This window comes from Cervus canadensis, chromosome 9, assembly GCF_019320065.1.
Source record: "Cervus canadensis isolate Bull #8, Minnesota chromosome 9, ASM1932006v1, whole genome shotgun sequence".
In the NCBI taxonomy this organism is placed as follows: domain Eukaryota; kingdom Metazoa; phylum Chordata; class Mammalia; order Artiodactyla; family Cervidae; genus Cervus; species Cervus canadensis.
The window spans coordinates 69,273,346-69,293,621 of NC_057394.1; the positions used below are offsets into that span (position 1 = coordinate 69,273,346).

Consider the following 20,276-nt stretch of genomic DNA (forward strand, 5'->3'; position numbering starts at 1 on the left):
GGTTTAAGGAGATGATGCAGCTCCGGTCCTTGATGTCTCATTGTAGAAAGAATTCAGTGGGAGACGAAGTGGATTTCAGTAGAGAGAAACACACTGTACGGACAGAGTGTGGGCCATCTCAGAAGGCAAGCGCGGCCTCGAAATGTGGTGTGGTTAGTTTTTATGGGCTGAGTGATTTCATCGACTAATGAATGGGAGGGTTATTCCAGCTATTTTGGGGAAGGGGTGAAGATTTCCAGGAATTGGGCCACTGCTTACTTTTTGGTTTTTGATGACTGGCCTCAAAACTGTCATGATTAAAAAAAAAAAAAAAAAACAAAGAAAACTCATGATGCCTGTGGGTGTGTCATTCAGCGGGCTGATGTGTTACAATGAGCATGCTATACTGAGGACCTAGGTCTAGTGGAAGTCAACTCTTCCCCAAATCTAATCAGTTTCTGTCCTGTCTTCGGTGTATGTCATTCTGTTAAAGGTTATGACCTACCCCCTTACCTCCTGTTTCATTAATAATCATACCCATCTCTTGAGATTTCCTTGGACAGCAAGATCAAACCAGTCAATCCTAAAGGAAATTAGCCCTTATTATTCACTGGAAGAGCAGCTAAAGAGCCTCTTGATGAAAATGAAAGAGGAGAGTGAAAAAGTTGACTTAAAACTCAACATTCAGAAAACTAACATCGTGGCATCTGGTCCCATCACTCCATGGCAAATAGAAGGGGCAACAGTGGAAACAGTGAGAGATTTTATTTTGGGGACTCCAAAATCACTGCAGATGGTGACTGCAGCTATGAGATTAAGATGCTTACTCCTTGGAAGAAAAGCTATGACCAACGTAGACAGCATATTAAAAAGCAGAGACATTACTTTGCCAACAAAGGTCAAAGCTAGAGGTCGCAAAGAGTCGGACACGATTGAGCAACTGAACTAAACTGATTCACTGGACGGACTGATGCTGATGCTTTGGCAACCTGAAGCGAAGAACTGACTCATTGGAAAAGACCCTGATGCTGGGATCGGTTGAGAGCAGGAGAAGGGGACGACAGAGGATGGGATGATTGAATGTCATCACCAATTCAATGGACATGAGTTTGAGCAAACTCTGGGAGATAGTGAAGGACAGGGAAGCCTGGCGTGCTGCAGTCCATGGGATCGCAGAGTCAGCCACAACTGAGTGACTGAGCAACCAGCAAATGTCTCAGGGTAACCAGCTTGTTGGGGATCTGGATGCCAGATTCTTTTACAGAACCGAGAGAGAAGTGGTGAGGAACCAACGTCAAGAGGCAGAATAGAGAGGGAGAGTCATTGAGGAAGTAAAGTAAAAAGGGCCATTGGCTTTTCAAAACATCTCTGATAATGGCCAGTCTTTGTAAGGGGTGTGTTAATCTCTTCTTTTCACAGGTGGACAGGGTCTCCTGTGAACTGATCAAAGGCACTTTAGTTAAACACTTAGGCAGAGGGGCAGGGTCCTCTGAGGCAGGCTGTTGCCTATAATAACAACAGCAATGAAAAGCAAGTCAAAGAAACAGTTCCAACATGGAGTCAGAATTTGTTCTTCTCTGCAACATAACCACCAGACAGCCAGGGAATTCCCCTCATACTTTTTTTCTAATAAGGGAATCAATTTGTGATTGAGCAGGACCCTGTGGGGCCTTCCCAGGACAGAACCCTGCCCTGTATCCTCTGCTTTAGTTCCTCTCTGAAATACTTCGATAATAGTATCTGATACATACATCCTGAGTTTTTTTTTAATAGATGTGAAAACCCCCACCAAATGGAAGATGTTACCTGCTTGATGGCCACGAGCTCATAACCCACATAACCACATTCTATACATAATGGTTGGCATCTACTAACCCCAAACTCCCAGTCTGCCCTTCCCTCACTCCCCCTCCGCCTTGGCAAACACAAGTCTAGAAACTGAATATTTTAAATATTATAATGTGGTAACTGAAAGTCACAATCCCCCTCCATTCTAGAGATTGCTGTTATTACTTGTTGAATGGTGGAATTATCTGTTTAGTGACTTTTCCAAGCTCTTTCTGCAAAAACTGTAAATCTTGTTCTATGTGATCACTGAAGTTTCTGTTCTTCTATCTCTGAGGTCAACCAGTGATTTCATTAAGGAGAAAAAAGGTCTTCCTTCCCTTTAAATTCTTTTAGCAGACACTGCCCAGGAAGCCCTTTGGACCTAGAGGACTGAGAGAAAGGCCAGTTTCTTCTTTACTCCCTCAGTGAACCACTCGGCAAATCAAAACACATATCCCCCAAATTTGAAGGACCGGGTTCCAGCACCCTGGTACCTGCAAGCCACTCTGTGAACACGAGCCACAGTCCCCACAGTTACCTGCTACGTGAATGGGGCATGCATGATGGTACTGCAAGTAAGATGTGACATTTACTGCCACAAACCTGCTTCTTCATCAGGCATTCCCATGGATGCCGCAAGTGTCTAACTAGACTTCAGAATTCTGAAACGGTGATTCTGACAGTTCTTCCCAGCTCCATAATTGATTTGGTTCAGGGACTGATTCTTGGAACTTCCTGTTCTACCATTTTCCATGATGGCACTCTTTTTTATTTGTTCTTATTGGGATAATAGTCTCCATATTAAAATGTATTGGTGTAAATTATAAAAAGAATTTAAGCGAAGGCTACTTAGGTGTATAAATAATATAAGTATTGAATTATTTCTTAGGAATTATTTTTCATTACACCTGTCCATCTCACAAATTGGCTGGTTGACCGAAAAGATGGAATTTTACAAGTATCTGTAGTGGTGTCAAGATACATCGCTACATCGAATCTTGTGGCTGTACAGAGAAAATGGCACGTCCTTGTTGTGTCTGTAGTTAGTCTTTTCCTCCTATTGGGTGACCCACTGATTAACTGGGGAAGAAATCCAAACAGTTTAAAACTTAGTCTAAGGTAATGACTAATAGTCTATTTAGATATTGTCCAGTTCTCTCTGAGATAAAAATGCTCAGTGTCCACTTTTTACCCTGGGATGGTTTAAGGGTATGGGGTGAGGGTTGTGGTGTATAACATCTCCTGGCAGCCTTGGGGCACTGTTCATTTCCCTTGGTTTGATGTTGGCTACTTCCTCTGGTCTCTGGAGCAGTGTCCCTTTACCTTCTAGTTGTGTTGACCTTATGGGTGGGTGCTGGTGTAACTTGTAGGGCCTTTCTGGTTGATAAGAACCCAACAGTATCCCCTGACAGCATCATTTTCTCTTTGACTCCTCCTCTCCAAGCTCTCCTGGATGTCTTATTGTTCAGTCACTCAGTCGTGTCCAACTCTTTGTGACCCCATAGACTGCAGCATGCCAGGCTTCCCGGTCCTTCACAATCTCCTAGAGTTTGCTCAGACTCATGTCCATTGAGTTGATGATGCCATCCAACCATCTCGTCCTCTGTCCTGGACGTCTGCCACATGTCCATCTGGCGTGGACCCTCATCCCCCACCTTGTTGCAGGATTACCCTGTTCCCTGGTGGGTTCCACAGTCAGTCTTCTAGCTCAGTGATCTGAGTCTCAGAGTTTTATCATTGCTTGACCGTGTTTGGAAAAACCCTTTCTTGAAACAATGGCCTAGCTTGTAAGACTGAATTTACTAGTAATCCTTCTTTGTGTGTCAGATGTTGCCTATTGCTTCTTCTTATCACTTCCTATGTTCTTCCCTAGTAAATCCCAATTACTGCCTAGGGAGATGAATGCTTCCAGCAGACCAGGGCAAAGGCCATATACTCCAAGAGCAGAATAACTACAAGAATAATTTTCGAACACTGTCACATGTGGGTATATAAATACATATGAGGATAAAATTTAATTATCCTTAAATATTTAATTATAAAACAGTCATGTAATTCTAAATATATGCAGCCTTAAATTCAAGGAATATAGTATCTTTAGAAAAGCGTAAGTGGTGTGCATGTGCACACCATGCTTTTCTAAGAGGAGCCTGGTAGGCTGCAGTCCATGGGGTCACTAAGAGTCGGACACAACTGAGCGATTTCGCTTTCACTTTTCACTTCCATGCTTTGGAGAAGGAAATGGCAATCCACTCCAGTGTTTTTGCCTGGAGAATCCCAGGGACTGGGGAGCCTGGTGGGCTGCTGTCTCTGGGGTCACACACAGTTGGACATGACTGAAGCGACTTAGCAGCAGCAGTTAAGATCTATATTCATGTGTTGTATAGAGATATGTTATAAACAAACATATATGTTATACATATTTATATGTAATATATATTATTTAATTATAGCAATATGACTATGTCATGTACACACAGAGTTGACCCTTGAACAATTAGAGGCATTGATTCTCCGTGCAGTTTAGAATCTGCTTCCCTGGTGTCTCAGTGGTAAAGAATCCACCTGCCAATGCAGGAGTCTCAGGTTCGATCCCTGATTCCGGACGATCCCACATGCCCCGGAGCAGCTAAGCCCTGTGCACCCTAACTATTGAGCGTGTGCTCTAGAGCCTGGGAACCGAAACTTCTGAAGCCTGCGTGCCCTAGAGCCCCACCAAGAGAAGCCACCACAATGAGAAGCATGCGCACCGCAACAAAGAGTAGCCCCCGCTCGCTGCAACTAGAGAAAAGCCCGCGCAGCAATGAAGCTCCAGCACAGCCATAAATAAATAAATAGATAAAATTATATTAAAAAAATAAAATCTGCACATGACTTTATAGTTGGCTTTCTGTATCTGTGGTTCCACATCTGCAGAGTCAACCATTTGTGGATCGTGTATTACATATTTGATGAAAAACAATCCATTTATAAATAGGCCTGTATAGTTCAAACCTATGTTGTTGAGGGTCCACTGTATATATATTTAAGACCTTCTATCAACTTTCCTGTCACCAAAAATAGTGTGATTTAAGACACCCATTTCTTTCGTTGCAGGACTGTTCGTGTGTGGTTAAAGAGAGACAGTGGACAGTACTGGCCAAGCATATACCATGTGATGCCTTGTAAGTATCTGGATCTCCGTCTTTAAGAATCAGACGTGGACCCCAAGTCCCATTGCTTCCCAGATTGCCTGCTCTGTGTTCTCTTGAGTAGAGATACATGAGGGTTGGGATTATCATTATAATGGGAAGGGCCGTATTATATCATTTTAGCTCTCAGTATGTAAAATGAGAAAATTGTTTTGAAACTGACTGTATATTCACGGTTTCTGAGTAAGATTAATGGAAGGACTTCAACACCTAGGCTCCCTGATTACAGTTGTCTCCCTCTCATTTCCAACTTTTTGTTTAACTTTTTTGTAAAGTAGTTCTTTAGACAATTCAAAATTTTGTCCAGTGATTACATTTATGAAGTAAATTTGTTCTTACATTATTATTCTTTTATTTGTTCAAATTCAGGACATTGAGCATTGAACATTCAGCTCTCAAAAGGATTTGCTGTGGATTGAAATGTTCTAATTAGAAGTCTGTCTTATTTCCCCAAAAGCTTCTGTGAGAAATATGTCCTTGCACTGATAAATAGTGAATCTTTCAAATATACTTTTTAAAAAAGATGACTAATTCTTAGATTCTTGAACTGGCTAAGTTCCCCTGCAGGGAGAGAGCTGCTGCCCGCGCCCCCCAACCCCCTCCCCAGATAGGAAATCTCTTTATAGTCTATGGTTTGATCAAAATTAATGAAGTTTGGGTATCTTATTCCATATTTATTTTAGTGTAATTATTTGAATTCATTGTCAGTCATATTATTAAACATTTCTCTTACTCCCCTTCCTGCAAACCTTAATTGAAATTGACATACTAGAAAAATGCCCTAGGTTTGTCGTCTGGGTTTCTGTACCCTCTGGCTTCCTGCAGTGTGCACCTCTTCCCTTGATACCAGTATCCCAGTTTGAGTAGTATATGCCACAACATACAACCCAGAAAAATTCATGCTGTACTATAGATGTGCTAAAGCTTATGCCTCTGGCAAAAGAAGATTGTAATGACTTAAGCAACAATTTTGCATGTTTATGAACAAATACATTATTAAGGATGTAATGGATTTCTGTGATTTCAAATTTATCTTTGAGGTTTGCATTTCTTTAGAATTGTAGTGAATAGATGATAACCATGTAGTTGAACCAAGTATCCCACTCTACATTATCGAAAAAGAAACTTATAATTCAGTATAGTAAGTCCCCTACATGCAAATGAGTTCCATCCTGAGAGTGTGTTCTCATAAGTCCAGCAAAGTTAGCCTATGTACCCAACGAATACAATCGGCTACATAGTACTGTACTGTAATAGGTTTATAATACTTTTCACACAAATAATACATAAAAAGCAAACAAACACAAAAAATAAACATTTAATCTTATGGTACAGTACCTTGAAAAGTATAACAGTATAGTATGACAGCTGGCTTAGGGGGGCACGTTCGCATCTTTGAAAACTTGCAACTTGAAGGTTTCGTATGTAGGGAACTTACTATGTTTAGATTCTCACCTTACTGATTGTGCCTCCAGCAGAGGCCATTGCACAACAAAAGACCCAAGGTAAACTTTCTTCTTAAGTCTTGGCAGTGGTGAGGGCTTAGGTAAACGGAAGAGGAAAGGAATTCTATGATTGATTTTTTTTCCCCTTATTTTTAAGTGGTATAACCAGTCTTACCTACGGCCCTTTTCATCACACTTGACATAACATCCAGCAGGAAGAGCTGGGGAAATTCTGTAGTCCAGCAAGTTGAAGTCGACCGCAGAGTCCCGTCATTTCCATCTGACTATAAAGACAGGAGAGGCCAATGTGGGCAGAGTGACGAGGGCTTGGGGATGGCGCCTAAGGAATCTCGTTGAGATGGGTGTTGATAGGAACCTCATGAAGGTGCGGGATCCTAAACAGTTGCTTACCAACCACCCCCACTCCCCAATACACACATCCACACACATCTGATGTCACTCTCTAATGTTCTCTTTATTCAAATATCACTGAGGATACAGAGAGGCCTCGAGTTGAGTGTTTATCCTTTAGTAAGCTGTATTCGTGAATGACTAAAGAGAGCTGCTAGAGCTCTTGCACCCAACATAGGTGCTCAGTAAAGAAGTACTTATTGAAGACTTAATCTGTTAATAAAGATGAGTTTCCCTGAGAGTATTATCATACATTTTCCTAAGTGACTGAACGTGATCTTTGAGAATGACCCTCTAATTATTTTGCCTGTGACCGTCTACAAAAGGGAGTACCATGCTATCAACGTGTGGTCTGTGGACCGGCAGCATCAAGGTCACCTGAGAACTTACTAGAAATGCAAATACTGGGCTCCACCTGAGATCTACTGAATGAGAATCTGCATTTTAAAAGATCCCGAGATGATTTGAATGATGATTTGATTTGATTTGATTTGATGATTTATATTTTGAGGTTGCCTTTTGGCATTTTCTCCATCAAAAATGGAAATGGTTTTTCCAGTAGTCATGTGCAGGTGTGAGAGTTGGACCATAAAGAAGGCTAAATGCCAAAGAATAGATGCTTTCTAATCGTGGTGCTGGAGAAGACTCTTGAGAGTCCTTGGACAGCAAGGAGATCAAACCAATCAATCCTAAAGGAAATCAGTCCTGAATATTCATTGGAAGGACTGATGCTGAAGCTGAAGAATACTTTGGCCACCTGATGCGAAGAGCCAACTCACTGGAAAAGACCCTGATGCTGGGAAACACTGAAGGCGGAGAAGAAGGGGGTGACAGTGGTTGAGATGGTTAAATAGCATCACTGACTCAGTGGTCACTGACTGAGTTTGAACAGCCCCCGGGAGATAGTGAAGGACAGGAGAGCCTGCTGTGTTGCAGGGTCACAAAGAACTGGGTACAACTTAGTGACTGAACAACCAACAGGCTGGTCTATTTGCATATGTTTATATGGACACATGTGAAGGCTCATGCCTGTACAGTGTTGATTTGTAAAAAAAATAGATACAAGTACACATTCTAGTTGATCAAATATTTACTGTGCGCTGACTATATACAGGCCATCAAGCTGGATGCCAGAAGGTGCAGGTGAACAGCGGGTGAATGGTCAGGATTATTTCCATAATCTTTCATTGTTGGACGGTTCCATCTATCATGTAGGGTGAAAAGAACAGAAGGCTATGTTCTTCACAGTTGATTGGAAATTGACTTTTGTATTAGGGATCATGTGCATTCAGATAACATAGGAACTGATCTCTGAGCGAGATCTTTTGTTTACCTTAAGAGAGGCAGAATCTTATTGCATAAGGAAATAGGCTACATTTTCATGTCATTTAGAATGTATTCATTTATTGAATTTCCACTTTTTTTTTGAAATCCTTTCTATTGGAATGTGTTTTGTTAAAAGGTTACTCAATATTGTCCTTAAATAAGGGGTATGTGGTATTAGTTACAAAGGGGCTTCCCTGGTGGCTCAGATGGTAAAGCGTCTGTCTGCAATGCAGGAGACCTGGGTTTGATCCCTGTGTTGGGAAGATCCCCTAGAGAAGAAAATGGCAACCGTGCTCCTATACTATTGCCTGGAAAATCCCATGGACGGAGGAGCCTGGTAGGCTATAGTCCATGGGGTCACAAAGAGTCGGACACGGCTGAGTGACTTCACTTCACTCACTAAGTGGAAAACTACAGTTTACTAGAGGCTATAATATGGACACCACAAGGCAGATATGATCATATTATTGTGTGTTTATAGTCGTACAAAAAAAGTAGTATTCCAAGTCCAGAAGAAAACAGATAATATCTTGTATGTGCAATATATGATTTATTTGCTTACTTTGTCCATTAAAATACCTTTAAAAAAAAGTTGAACTCATAGAAACAGAGAGTAGAAAAGTGGTTGCTAGGGGCAAAGAGGTGGCAAATGTAAGTTCAGTTATAGGATGTGTGGAATCTGGGGATCTAGTGTATAACATGGTGACCTACAGTTGATAAACATGTATTGTAAGATTGAAATTTGCTGAGAGAGTACAACTTAAATATCCTTACCAAAAAAAAAAACCAAACAACAAGGATTAAATATGTGAGGTGAATTAAAAATGTGTTAATTTGATGGCAGGAATCCTTTCACAACATATATCAAGTCATCACTTTGTAAGCTTCAAATACCTTATAATTTTACTTGAAAATTATACCTTAATAAAGTCGGAAAAAAATAAAGTCACAGAACCTGAAATATCAAACACTGAAAAGGAAAAAAGCCCTTTTAATATGGTATTTGTCACATTCTGAGTAGGATAGTAACATTTTATAGCATTGAGAAGTATTTGGAGTTGATTGCAGGGAAGAGAGCAGAAGACATTAGATGAGCAAGAATGAATACTGAGGCCAAGTTTGAGGGCAAAAGGCAGAGTGTGATACAACCGCATGAACTTCAGAGAGTGGCAGGTGAGAGAAAGATGAGGAGCAGACACATGGTAATCAAAAACCCAACCACTGCTTTGGAGGTATCCTCAAACTCTGTCTTTTCTCAGACACTCCCGCTTCCCTGGGCTTCCTTGGAGGCTCAGTGGTAAAGTATCCTCCTGCCAGTGCAGGAGACTCGGGTTCAATCCCTGGTACGGGAAGATCCCCCGGAGAAGGGAGTGACAACTCACTCCAGTTTTCTTGCCTGGACAATCCCATGGACAGAGGAGCCTGGTAGGCTATAGTCAATAGGGTTGCAAAGATCATGACTTGCTTCCTCTCCAGGAGGGACGCATCTAGGAGAAATTAGATTTGCCTAGTTAAGACTGCTTGCCCCTGAACCAGTCCAATTTTCCCAGGAATTTAGAGTTTGGAGTAGGAAATGCTAGTCTCAACTTAGATTGGTCCCTTGAGCTGGGAACTCAGAAGTCCAACAGTTGTGTGGCATTTGTGTGCATGAAGGAAGTGTGAATCACTTGGCTCCAGTCGGAGAGAAGCCTGAGCAAGTGATGCCTTAAGGTTTTCTTCATGCTCTGAACCCCCAAGCTTGGCTCCAATTCTGCCCTTGAGTTCAAGAGGTACCCTCTCTCTTACTGCCATATGCCTATTTGCACTTAAGTCCATGCAGTGGGTTCCTGCTGCTTGTCACTGCAAGTATCTGACTCAGCCTCACCCTGAGTGTACACCTCCCAATTCCTGTCTTTTCACTTTCTCCTGCATGCCTATGATCTTTAAAGAGGAAAGACTGAGCCATGCAGTCCAGTAGGTCCCTATTGGTGCCTCTGAGGTATTGAGCTGAAAACAGCATGGGAAAAGTGAGGGCAAGTAAAGATGAAAAGCAGAGAGAAATATCTTGTTTAATTTCTTTGGACAATGCATTCAACAATTTTTAAATGTTTCTTCCATGCCAAACACTGTGCAATATGTGAAGAATAAGGTGTTTGTTTATTTATTTTTATTTTGTTTTGGCCATGCTCTATGGCATGTGGGATCTTAGTTCCCCGACCAGGGTTTGAACCCGTGTCTCCTGCATTGAGAGCATGGAGTCTTAACCACTGGACCACCAGGGAAGCCCCAGGATAGAGTGTTTAATATGGCAGATGATTCCTATCTTCATGATATGTACAGTTGGGTGGGGGAGCCAGACCTAAAATGAGTACTACGGTGCATGGTAAGTTTTAACAGAAGTAGGTGTAATGGGCACATGGTCACAAGAGGTCCCTGAAAGTTCCATTTTATATTTTTAGAATTTGTTTATTTTTATTTTTGGCTGTGTTGGGTCTTTGTTGCAATGCGCAGGCTCTTCGTTGAAGCTCACAGGCTTTCTCTAGTTGCAGTGCACAGGCTTCTCACTGCGATGGCTTCTCTTGTTACAGACTCCGGGCTCTAGGTGCGTGGACTTCAGTACTTGTGGCGTGAGGGCTCAGTAGCTGCAGTTCCCAGGCTCTTGACGGTGGCCTCAGTACTTGTGGTGCATGGGCTCAGTTGCTCCATGGCATGTGGGATCTTCCCGGACCAGGAAACAAATCCTATGTCCCCCTGCATTGGCAGGCAGATTCTTAACCACTGGACCATCAGGGAAGTCTGGAAGGTCTATTTTAAACCCTGCTATCTATAGAGAATTTGGGGTGACTGATGACTTGTTTTTTAGTTTCCTCTAAGCTGATGTTTATGGATGAGTGAGAAATTAGCGTATGTCCTTATCAAATATTCTTTCAAAAATACTATCTTCCTGACATTATCTCACTGGTAGCTGGAAAGTAGCCTACTATGACAAGATCAAGTTATAGCCTTCCCAGCTGGGACCTGTCTGACCCTGAATACCAGGGAGGAACCTTCCTGAGGGTACAGAGTTCAGGTTTTAGTTATAGCTGTAAATGGGATTATTTGTTCCAGGCTTCTAATAGATACCATTTCAACCACTGTATTTGCATCTTACTACAGAGGGAAAAAAAATAAACAAGCAAACATGAAAAGCACAGGCATTCCTGTTTTCATGGTTGAATTATTTTAGATTTACTTTACCAACTAGCTTTGCTATTCCTGGGGTCAGACAAAGGAGTAGAGGAGAGAGAGAGAGTGCAGGCAGAGCCAGGGTGGCAGGTGTTTGAGATTTTTCTTACTCTGCAGAGTTGGGTATCATGTCTGGGCCTTTCTTGCCAACACTTCCCCCATGGAGAAGAGTTAAAGCCACTTGGCTGCCAAAGGTATAGTGAATAGGAGTTTAAGAGGGCCAGAGTCTCAGGCCTGAGTTGAGGATTGGGCAATTGGAAAACCTCTGTGGGTTCTGTCACTGCCAGGACAGATGGACCCTTCTTTGGCTCCTAAGTGTTTATGCATTTGTCCCCAGAGCAGAACAGAAGATGTCTCTTCAAAGGTAACTACAAATAAAAGGCACACCTAATAAATAAAATGACCATTTTGTAGGATTTTCAGCTCTCTGCCTTGAAAATCCCATCTGGTGGGATGGCATTTGCCCAGGCTGAGGCCGTGGTTGGGCCCCTTCAGTTTTCCTTCCAGTGTGGCCACTTGACCATTTGCTCAGCTAACTTTTCAAGTATAGGAACTCCACTCAGTGAAGTAAGTCAGACAGAGAAAGATAAAGACCGTGTGATTTCCCTCTTGTGGAATATGAAGCACCAACAAATAAAATAAATGAACAAACCGAATAAAAATAAATACATAGATACAGTGAGAACAGATTAGTGGTTACCAGAGGGGAGGCAAAATGCATAAAGGAGATCAAATGCATGGTGACAGGTAGAAACTAAATTTTTGGTGGTGAACACACTGTAGCAAGTGTAGAAATACTGGGGTGGCCAAAAAGTTTGTTTAGGTTTTTCCATAACATCTTACATCACTCTATGTAATGTTATGAAATATATGTAATGTTATAAACCAATGTTACCTCAATAAAAATAAATCTAAATTTTTTAAAACTTTAAAATTTAAGTAGGCAAATAAATAATAGTTAAACAATAAAGTGTAGGAACTCTAGTCCTCACTAAAAAACTTCATTTTGAACTGCCTGCTTTTCCAGTTATTTTAAATTTTTATTTATTTTTTCATCAGCCTGGTTGAGAGAAAGGCTGTTTATTATTTGTGATGTGTAGTATAAAGGATATATATGCAGTCAATTATTCATCTATATTCTGAGAGTTTCTGCTTCATGTTATCCTCTTGCAGAAATGCCTACATTCATTGGGCTGTCAGCTCATACTGCTGTGTGTATACGTGAAATGTTTTATCTGCCTTTTTAAACAAAATTTTATTGGAGTCTAGTTGATTATTTTGTGTCAGTTTCAGGTATACGCCCAAGTGAGTCTGTTACACAAATGCATATATCCAGCCTTTTTTAGATTCTTTTCCCATATAGGCCATTACGGAGTACAGAAGCCCTTGGCTTTCACTAAGGCAGAACTTCTCATCCTGTGTGTTATAGCGACCTGGCATGATCCAGATGGATTCTGGGCCCCGCGAACTGATCTGTTTAGTTGGGCAGGAGCAGTCCAGTCGTCGGGGACCCAGCAGTCTGTTCCATTTGCTCCAGGCTGTTTTGCTCACATCTAAGTTTCTGTGTGATTCGTGAGGCGAAAAAGGTTAGGAGGAGCAACTCTATGGACCTGGTACATAGTCCTTATGCGTAAGGTGAAACATGGGCTCTGTTATATTCCCAAAAGATCTTTCTTTTGATTTCCTTTCTCAGATTTGATATATTTTCCTCAGTCAAGACTTTTTGCTTATTTCTACCATTTTTTTTTCTTATCTGCTTTTAAAGCCATTTTCAATTCTTTGTGAAATGAGGTAAGGAATTCATTGAGTAAGTTATCTTAGTTAAGACAAATGAGAGATGCAGTTTGAACATACTGTTTGCATTAAATTCTGATAAAGATGCATTGTTTAATATTGGAGTGTTCAACATTGCTCGTAGGATAGCACTTGTGCCTGGGTGGGAAACTGGAATTTGATTTTCATTTTTGCTACCAATTTGCTGACTCACTTGGGGCAAGTCCTGTCATTTTCTCTTCTGAACCCAACAGATAAACTGTCCATTTTCTGTCTCTCAAGTTTGCAGAAATATTTTGGCTATATGTCAAGTAAATATTTGTAAATTATTTTCAGGTTTCTGGTGTTTACCAATACACACTCTCTTTGCTCATCTTAACCCAGAGGGATTTAGGAAAGATTGGTTGATTTGTGAGGTTTTAGTTGGATTGGTGTCCCATCTGTTGGAATTGTAGTCTCAGAGCTGCTTGAAATTGAGGATTTAGAAAATTAAAATGATTAATGTGTTCCTATTGATATATTTGAGATGGAAATGAGTTAGTTTTTCCCATTGGTGAGGTCCAAGGTTTAGGACAGTGGAGGTAGTTTGTGTGCTGTCTCACCCTTTCTGCTGGATTTATTGGAGTTTTGGGGGAAATTCATGTTGGAAGGTGAATGACTGAAAGTTATTTAAAATAATGAATTTGGTATTTCTGTTATTATAGTGCTTGCTTGGGTGAGTTTTAAACAGTATGTTTAATTCAGTTGAGAAAGTTTGTTGGCTGTAGGGGATGGGTTTATAATTCAGAAATGCTCATCCTATTGTTTAATTCATATCTTAATTCACATAACTTCTTGGTTCCTAATTGTGACATGTTCCAAATTGTTGGTTTCTTTTTGGTATAGGTTGTATTATAGAACCATGTGTAGAAAATGACTTGTTTTTATTATTGACATTTTCCAAAATAATAATGTAATCTGCTCTTTTGATTTTCTGTTTACTAAGAAGAAAAAGTGCCCAAGGAAGTTTGATATTTCACAGAATTGAAGGAGAACAAATTTTCCAAACTAAAGATAACAGATATTAATTAATCTGAATGATTATAACATTTATTTAGCATACTCTGATTTCCATCTGACAGAGTAATTTAAAGCTTCCTATAGTCAGATCACTTTACTGTCACTTAAAACTTGTCTGGGAGAAAAAGAGACCACTGCCCATTCACCATCATTTTGCTGATGTTACTTAGACTAAATTAAAACAAAACCAAGGGTTAGTTTTAGTTGAGTTCATAAAATATTTGATTTAAATGAAAAATGCTTTTTCATGCTAGGCAATTGAAGTCCTAAATATAAGTGTTCTTAGTAAAGTAAAACACGGGCTGAATACTATAAACCTAATAAATATTATTTTGTGACACACAGCTGAATGGAGTAGTGTCTGGGAATTAATTAAATCTTTGCTTTATGGTGGTGGGGTTCTCTTTATATGCCTCTCTAGTCAAGGCCCTCTTATCATAGAATCCTGACATTTTGTTTGGTTTTTAATTTATTTTTTATTGAAGAATAATTGCTTTACAGTATTGTTTTGGTTTCTGCCAAAGGATCCTGACATTTAACTTCACCAGGATGCCTTTAAATACCTGAAGTTTTATTCACAGAGTACTGTTGCTTATTTAAAGTTCCCACCAGCACATCCCATGAAGATTAGTGTCTCCTGCCAAATAATGCCTTTAGCATAGTAAAGCTGTCAGAGTGATTGAAATCCACAGTTCAACCTTCATTGGAACTTGTGTTTACTTGAGTGAAGTTCAAGCGATCAGCAAAGGACAGGAAATAAATTAGTCATAAAATGAAAGAATTATAGGTTTAAATAATAGAAATGGGTAAACTTTCCCCCAAATAGAAGTATTTTGAGAATGCCTCCTCTCAACTTACATTTTTTTAGAAAGCAAGAGCAATATTTCTTCTTAGACCATCCATGGGATAAAGATGTTAGAAATCCAACTAGCCAGTTTCTCTATAATCCACTTAATTATTGCTCCCTTGAAGTTGACGTTGGTTTCTTGTGTTCCCTTTGCTTAGGGCTGATGCGTGGTCAGCTGTTCAGTCATGACCAATTCTTGGTGACCTCCATGGGACTGTAGCCCACCAGGCTTATCAGTCAGTATTTTTACCCGTGGAAAATCTCTGTTCATGGGATTTTCCAGGGAAGAATGCTGGAGTGGGTTGCCATTTCCTTCTCCAGGGGATCTTCCTGACCCAGGGATCGAACCCGCATCTTTTGCATCTCCCACATTGAGAGGCGGATTCTTTACCACTAGCACCATACAGGCTCATATTTTGAGCTTTTCCGCCTTCAAATTATATGGTCATTAATATAATCGCCCAGACTAGGGGTTCTCTTTTCATTCTCCCTAAACTTTAAGCTGAACCCCTGCCTTAAACGATCAGATTTCATTTTTAAAAAACACTCAGTATTACAAGTATTTAAAGATAAGATTTTGACAGGCCACCAAGGTCTAAAGTCCTGACACTAATATGAGATAGTATTATTTCCCATTATCCACAGACCTCTACAAATTTCTTTCCTATCATATTTGTACTTTTCATGGTCTTGCTTCCTAAAATTTTGCCAAGTATCCTTCTTTTGAGTGTCATCAGTCCGAGACTGAGCAGGGATATGGCCAGTCTTGATCAGACAACTTGGAAAATGAGACTTCTCTTGTTTCTTCATTAAAAAAAAAAAAGTTAATAATTTAATTAATTTATTTATTTTTGGCTGTGCTGGGTCTTCACTGCTGCTCAGGCTTTTCTCTGGTTTTGGTGAGTGGGGGCTACCCTCCGGTTGGGGTACTCGGACTTCTCATTGCAGTGGGTTCTCTTGCTGCAGGGCATGGGCTCTAGGTCGCCCCGGCTTCAGTAGTTGTGGCGTGTAGGTTCAGTAGTTGTAGCTCCCGGGCTCTGGGGCACGGGCGCCATAGTTGTGGCGCATGGGCTTGTTGACATTGGCATGTGGGACCTTCCTGGATCAGGGATCCAACCTGCGTCTCTTGCGTTAGCAGGTGGATTCTTTACCACTGAGCCACCACGGAAGCTCCTTCCCTTATTTCTAGATAGAGTGTATTTCAGCCAGCCACTTTGCTTGGCTACTGGAGAACGCATGTTTAAGGTGGGTGAATAGAACAATCTCTCAGTCAGGTTCATCTCTGACCTGAACTTTCAGAAAGACCCAATTATTTCTTCATTGGCTGGCGAATTATTAGTTGTTACAGCTGAATTCTTCTTTGTGAAATATCGTGTTTTTGCAACCTGGCTACAAATACTGTGTCTAAATCATAATTTGTTTGTTTCTTCCCTTATTCTTCCTTCTGCAGGATTCCCTCAACCGTGTGGTCGTAATTATGACTTTACTGTATCTTATTATGCTTCCCCAGACAGTTTTGCCCTTTGATTTTTTTTGCATGGATGAATAGGGGCTTACTGTATGGACTATAGCACTAGTCTTTCAGAGGTTGCTTTTTCAATTTATTTCTGGTGAGTTGAAGTTAGAAGGATCTCTGTGTCAATTTATCTACTCCCTCAACCTCTAAAGGGAAAGACACTTACTATAACAGCAAATGTGGGCATTGATATTTCTTTTTGTTTTTTAAGTACGGTGGTTTTTATTTTTATTTATTTTTAAAATTTTGGTTGCTCTGGGTTTTTGTTGCCTCTTCTGGGCTTCTCTTGTTATGGGAAATGGGCTTAGTTGCCCTGTGGCATGTAGGAGCCTAGTTTTTCAATCAGGAATGGACCCTGTGTTGGAAGTCAGATTCTGAATCCCTGGACCACCAGGGAAGTCCCAATATTTTTTTCAACCCATTTCTTTCCTCCTTGGCCCTGTGTCACCACCTATGGGTAAGCAACCCAGGGCCTCTTCCTATGGGAATGTTATAGTCAGGAAGTGGTTTGAAAAGCATCATAAGACTTACCTACTGAAAGTCTTCACACACACACACACACACACACACACGGTTTTTTGTAGGGTTTTTTGGTGTGTGTTTTACCATAATGCCTCTTTGAAAGAATGTTTACACTTTTGGGGGCACCTGGGAGGTAATATCTCAGTCTCTGTCAATCCCCTGTCTATAGCCACATGAGTTCTATCATATGGGTCCTGCAACAACAGAACTTCTGTTAAAGCTTCTCTTACTTATTTAGGAAAGGTTTTTTCCTTTTGCATTCTGAAGGCATTTCTTACTATCAGTATAAAGTGATGTGAACCAAGGAGGTGACGTTGGGGACAAGTTTTGTATTATAGCTCCTATATATAGTTGGTGTCATAATCTATCAATTCCTTGATGACAGCTATAATATCTTATATATCATTGCATCAAATGTCCTGAACATAGTAAGCATTCTAAATTTTTGTTGAAGAATGACAAAAAATTTAGTAAATGGGGGTAAAATAAGGAATAACGAAATAGCAGTGTTGATTTAACGGTAGCTTGCACAGTATTGTGAAAAAAAGTCTTTTAAATCGCATTCAGAGATTAGTGGGTTTTCTAATTATTACATAACCTGATAGGAACTTTCAAGTAAATCACATAGGAAATACTTTTATATGGTCAGGGATGCAGCTGAGTCATGAGATTTTTCTTTATTATGTGTAGCCACTTGGACTGCAGTACAATTTTGCTTCATATATGCATACTTATATCATAATAAATTGTTAGATATTTAAAATTTTTAACAAGAATAGCAAAATAATAAGTAAAGACCATGTTATAGAAATACTCATGTCACTCAACATAAGAACTGTTTTGAGTTTTTCTATGTATATTTTTATATATGTGTCCTTTATGTAGTACTATAATCAGTATAATTTTTTCTTTTGGTTTTTTCAGCTAACATGATAGTTTTCCATGGAATCATTAAATTTTAATCTTGCACACATGTTATGGGATTATGAGACCTGGCATCTTAGCATGTGTGTAGAGATTTTGCCAAAGATGTAGAGTTTATAGGCCAAAGATGAGTAAGACTGGCTTTCTTAGGGCAGTGCATTAAATATTGTTTGATTGCTTTTTTCCCAGCAGTGTTCTTTTGGGAATCTAGCTTAAATTTGTGGCTAAACAAAAAGAAGATATCCTGCTACATTGGTGAAAGATTGGCAGGGGGGTACATATTTCTATTTATTAAATATATCATGTCTCAAAATTAGAAAAAAGTAAGTAGTTTTAGCAGTTCAGAGGATTTTGTTGTTGTTGGTCATGGCCCTTGTATAGAGAATCAAAAAGATGTTACCAAGTATTTATGAAGTGGTTCTGTTAGAGCAGAACTTGAAGTGTGTGGTTTTTTTTATATATAGTTTAAAGGTGTTTGAAATCTGTCTTTGAGCCTCCTTCAGCTTTTTTTTTGCCCTGTGTGACCTTTGTTGAGACATCTAATTATAACTTAAAAATATGAATAAAAATATTTGATGCTGATTATGATTTTGATGATGGGTAGTTCATGACCTGTAGGGCTACTGTGAAAAATTATGTTGAAGGCTTCTATGGCAGTCCAGTGGTTAAGACTCTTAGCTTCTAGTGGAGGGGAAGTGGGTTTGGTCCCTGATTGGAGTACTAAGATCCCATATGCCATGTGGTATAGGCAAAATAAAGAAAGAAAAGAAAAGAAAAATTAGTATAAGTTATGTTGAGCTTTGTAGAACACCGTTTCGGTATGAAATAAAGTTGTCAAAAGGCCCCCATTCTTACCAATAAGCATAGAGAAAGAGCTGGGAACTGGAAACTGACCTGGCAATTTGGGGTTTCCAAACCTGCTCCCTTCACTCAGGCGTGGTGGTAGCGAGGGGGTCAGTCCCGCCCGGCAGGGAGGCCCTGTCCAGGTCTGGGTGAACTGACTCACCTGACTTCTTTTCTTTGGAGCCTAGCCCTGTGTTGAGCTGGTTTTCTTTTAGATTGAGACAAAGCCTCCAAGCCCTTTTCCCATTGGCAGCTTCCTACATCTGCTTTGAATACTGACAGTAAAAGACTTCTGTTAGTCCACATGCCACACATCAGTTCTGAATTTTAAAAAATAGATTTCTGTTCTTTTGTGTGCAAGGCAAGGAGGGGGGCGCAAATAAGATCTTTCTTTTGTGTCCCTAGTTCAGAAAAAATGGATTATTTCCATTAAAGATGGCGTTTTCATGGAAGATTGGTGACAGAAGGCTTACACAGCACAATGATGTTAATCTACTCGAGCAAATTTAGACTGGTATTGACAGAACAGCCCAGACCACGCCCCTGGGAACCTGTGCAGTTTGAGTATCTTACTTGTTATAGTCGTTAAAAGGATAACTGAAAAACTCAGGGTTGGTTGTAAAATTACTGATTTTATTTTTTGTGAGCGGGAGTTCCATGAACTGTCAGGAAATAGTGGGGGAAAAAAAAGTAGCCACACACTTTGAGCTAGTTAGTCACCCCTGAATCCACAAGCATCATCGTTTTGTTAATTTCATCAACATGTTCATTTCTTTCAGCTCCATGTTCATGCATGTCTTTTAACCCGGAAACAAGAAGACTGTCCATAGGTCTAGACAATGGTACAATCTCAGTAAGTACCCATAAATAAGATTTCCAGTTGAAACACTTCCCTTCCTGTGAAGTATGTATATGTGTATTGTGATGAAAATTATTTATGAGTGTTTTTTCTTTTTCAAATTAGCAAATTAATTTTCTTGCTAAGTTAAGTGGAAATTGCAATGCAGCAAATACTGGTAAGGTGCAGGGAGAGATGTCATCAGTATCAAATGCCAATGAGATCCAGCTTGATATACATGTTCACCTTCACGGCGGTTAGGATAGGGGCATTACAAGGTCATGGGGTTCTGGTTCTGGGGGTTGGCAAGAGCAAGCTGTGATACTGGCGGCTTTGATGAGATGGTTGAGCATGGCGCCATATGTGGCCCCTCATAAGTGACAGAACATGAGGAAAATGCTCTCCTAGACCTGCGAGTCTGATCTTGACTTTGGTACTTGATGTTGATCTCCTTTTTTCTTTTGGGGTCTTCTTACAGCCCTCTACCATGTGGATAGAATTCTGTCTGTTTGTATAAATTTGGTAAGAAAGCACAGAACCTAGGTTTAGTCTGTTGAGTTGATCCAGATAA

General features: G+C 40.2%; 1 protein-coding gene across 2 annotated transcripts in view; it reads left to right on the forward strand.

The window, feature by feature from the left end:
* The window catches only part of WDFY2 (WD repeat and FYVE domain containing 2), a 180,203-nt gene that overhangs the window by 67,398 nt on the left and 92,529 nt on the right, over positions 1-20,276 (forward strand). For both annotated transcript variants that reach the window (XR_006271327.1, XM_043478343.1), the window contains exons 2-3: positions 4,903-4,970; positions 19,647-19,720. Coding sequence is in view for 1 of the 2 variants with exons in the window: in XM_043478343.1 (XP_043334278.1) it covers positions 4,903-4,970; positions 19,647-19,720 (142 nt within the window). In the remaining variant the exon portion in view is untranslated. The remainder of the gene's footprint in view (positions 1-4,902; positions 4,971-19,646; positions 19,721-20,276) is intronic.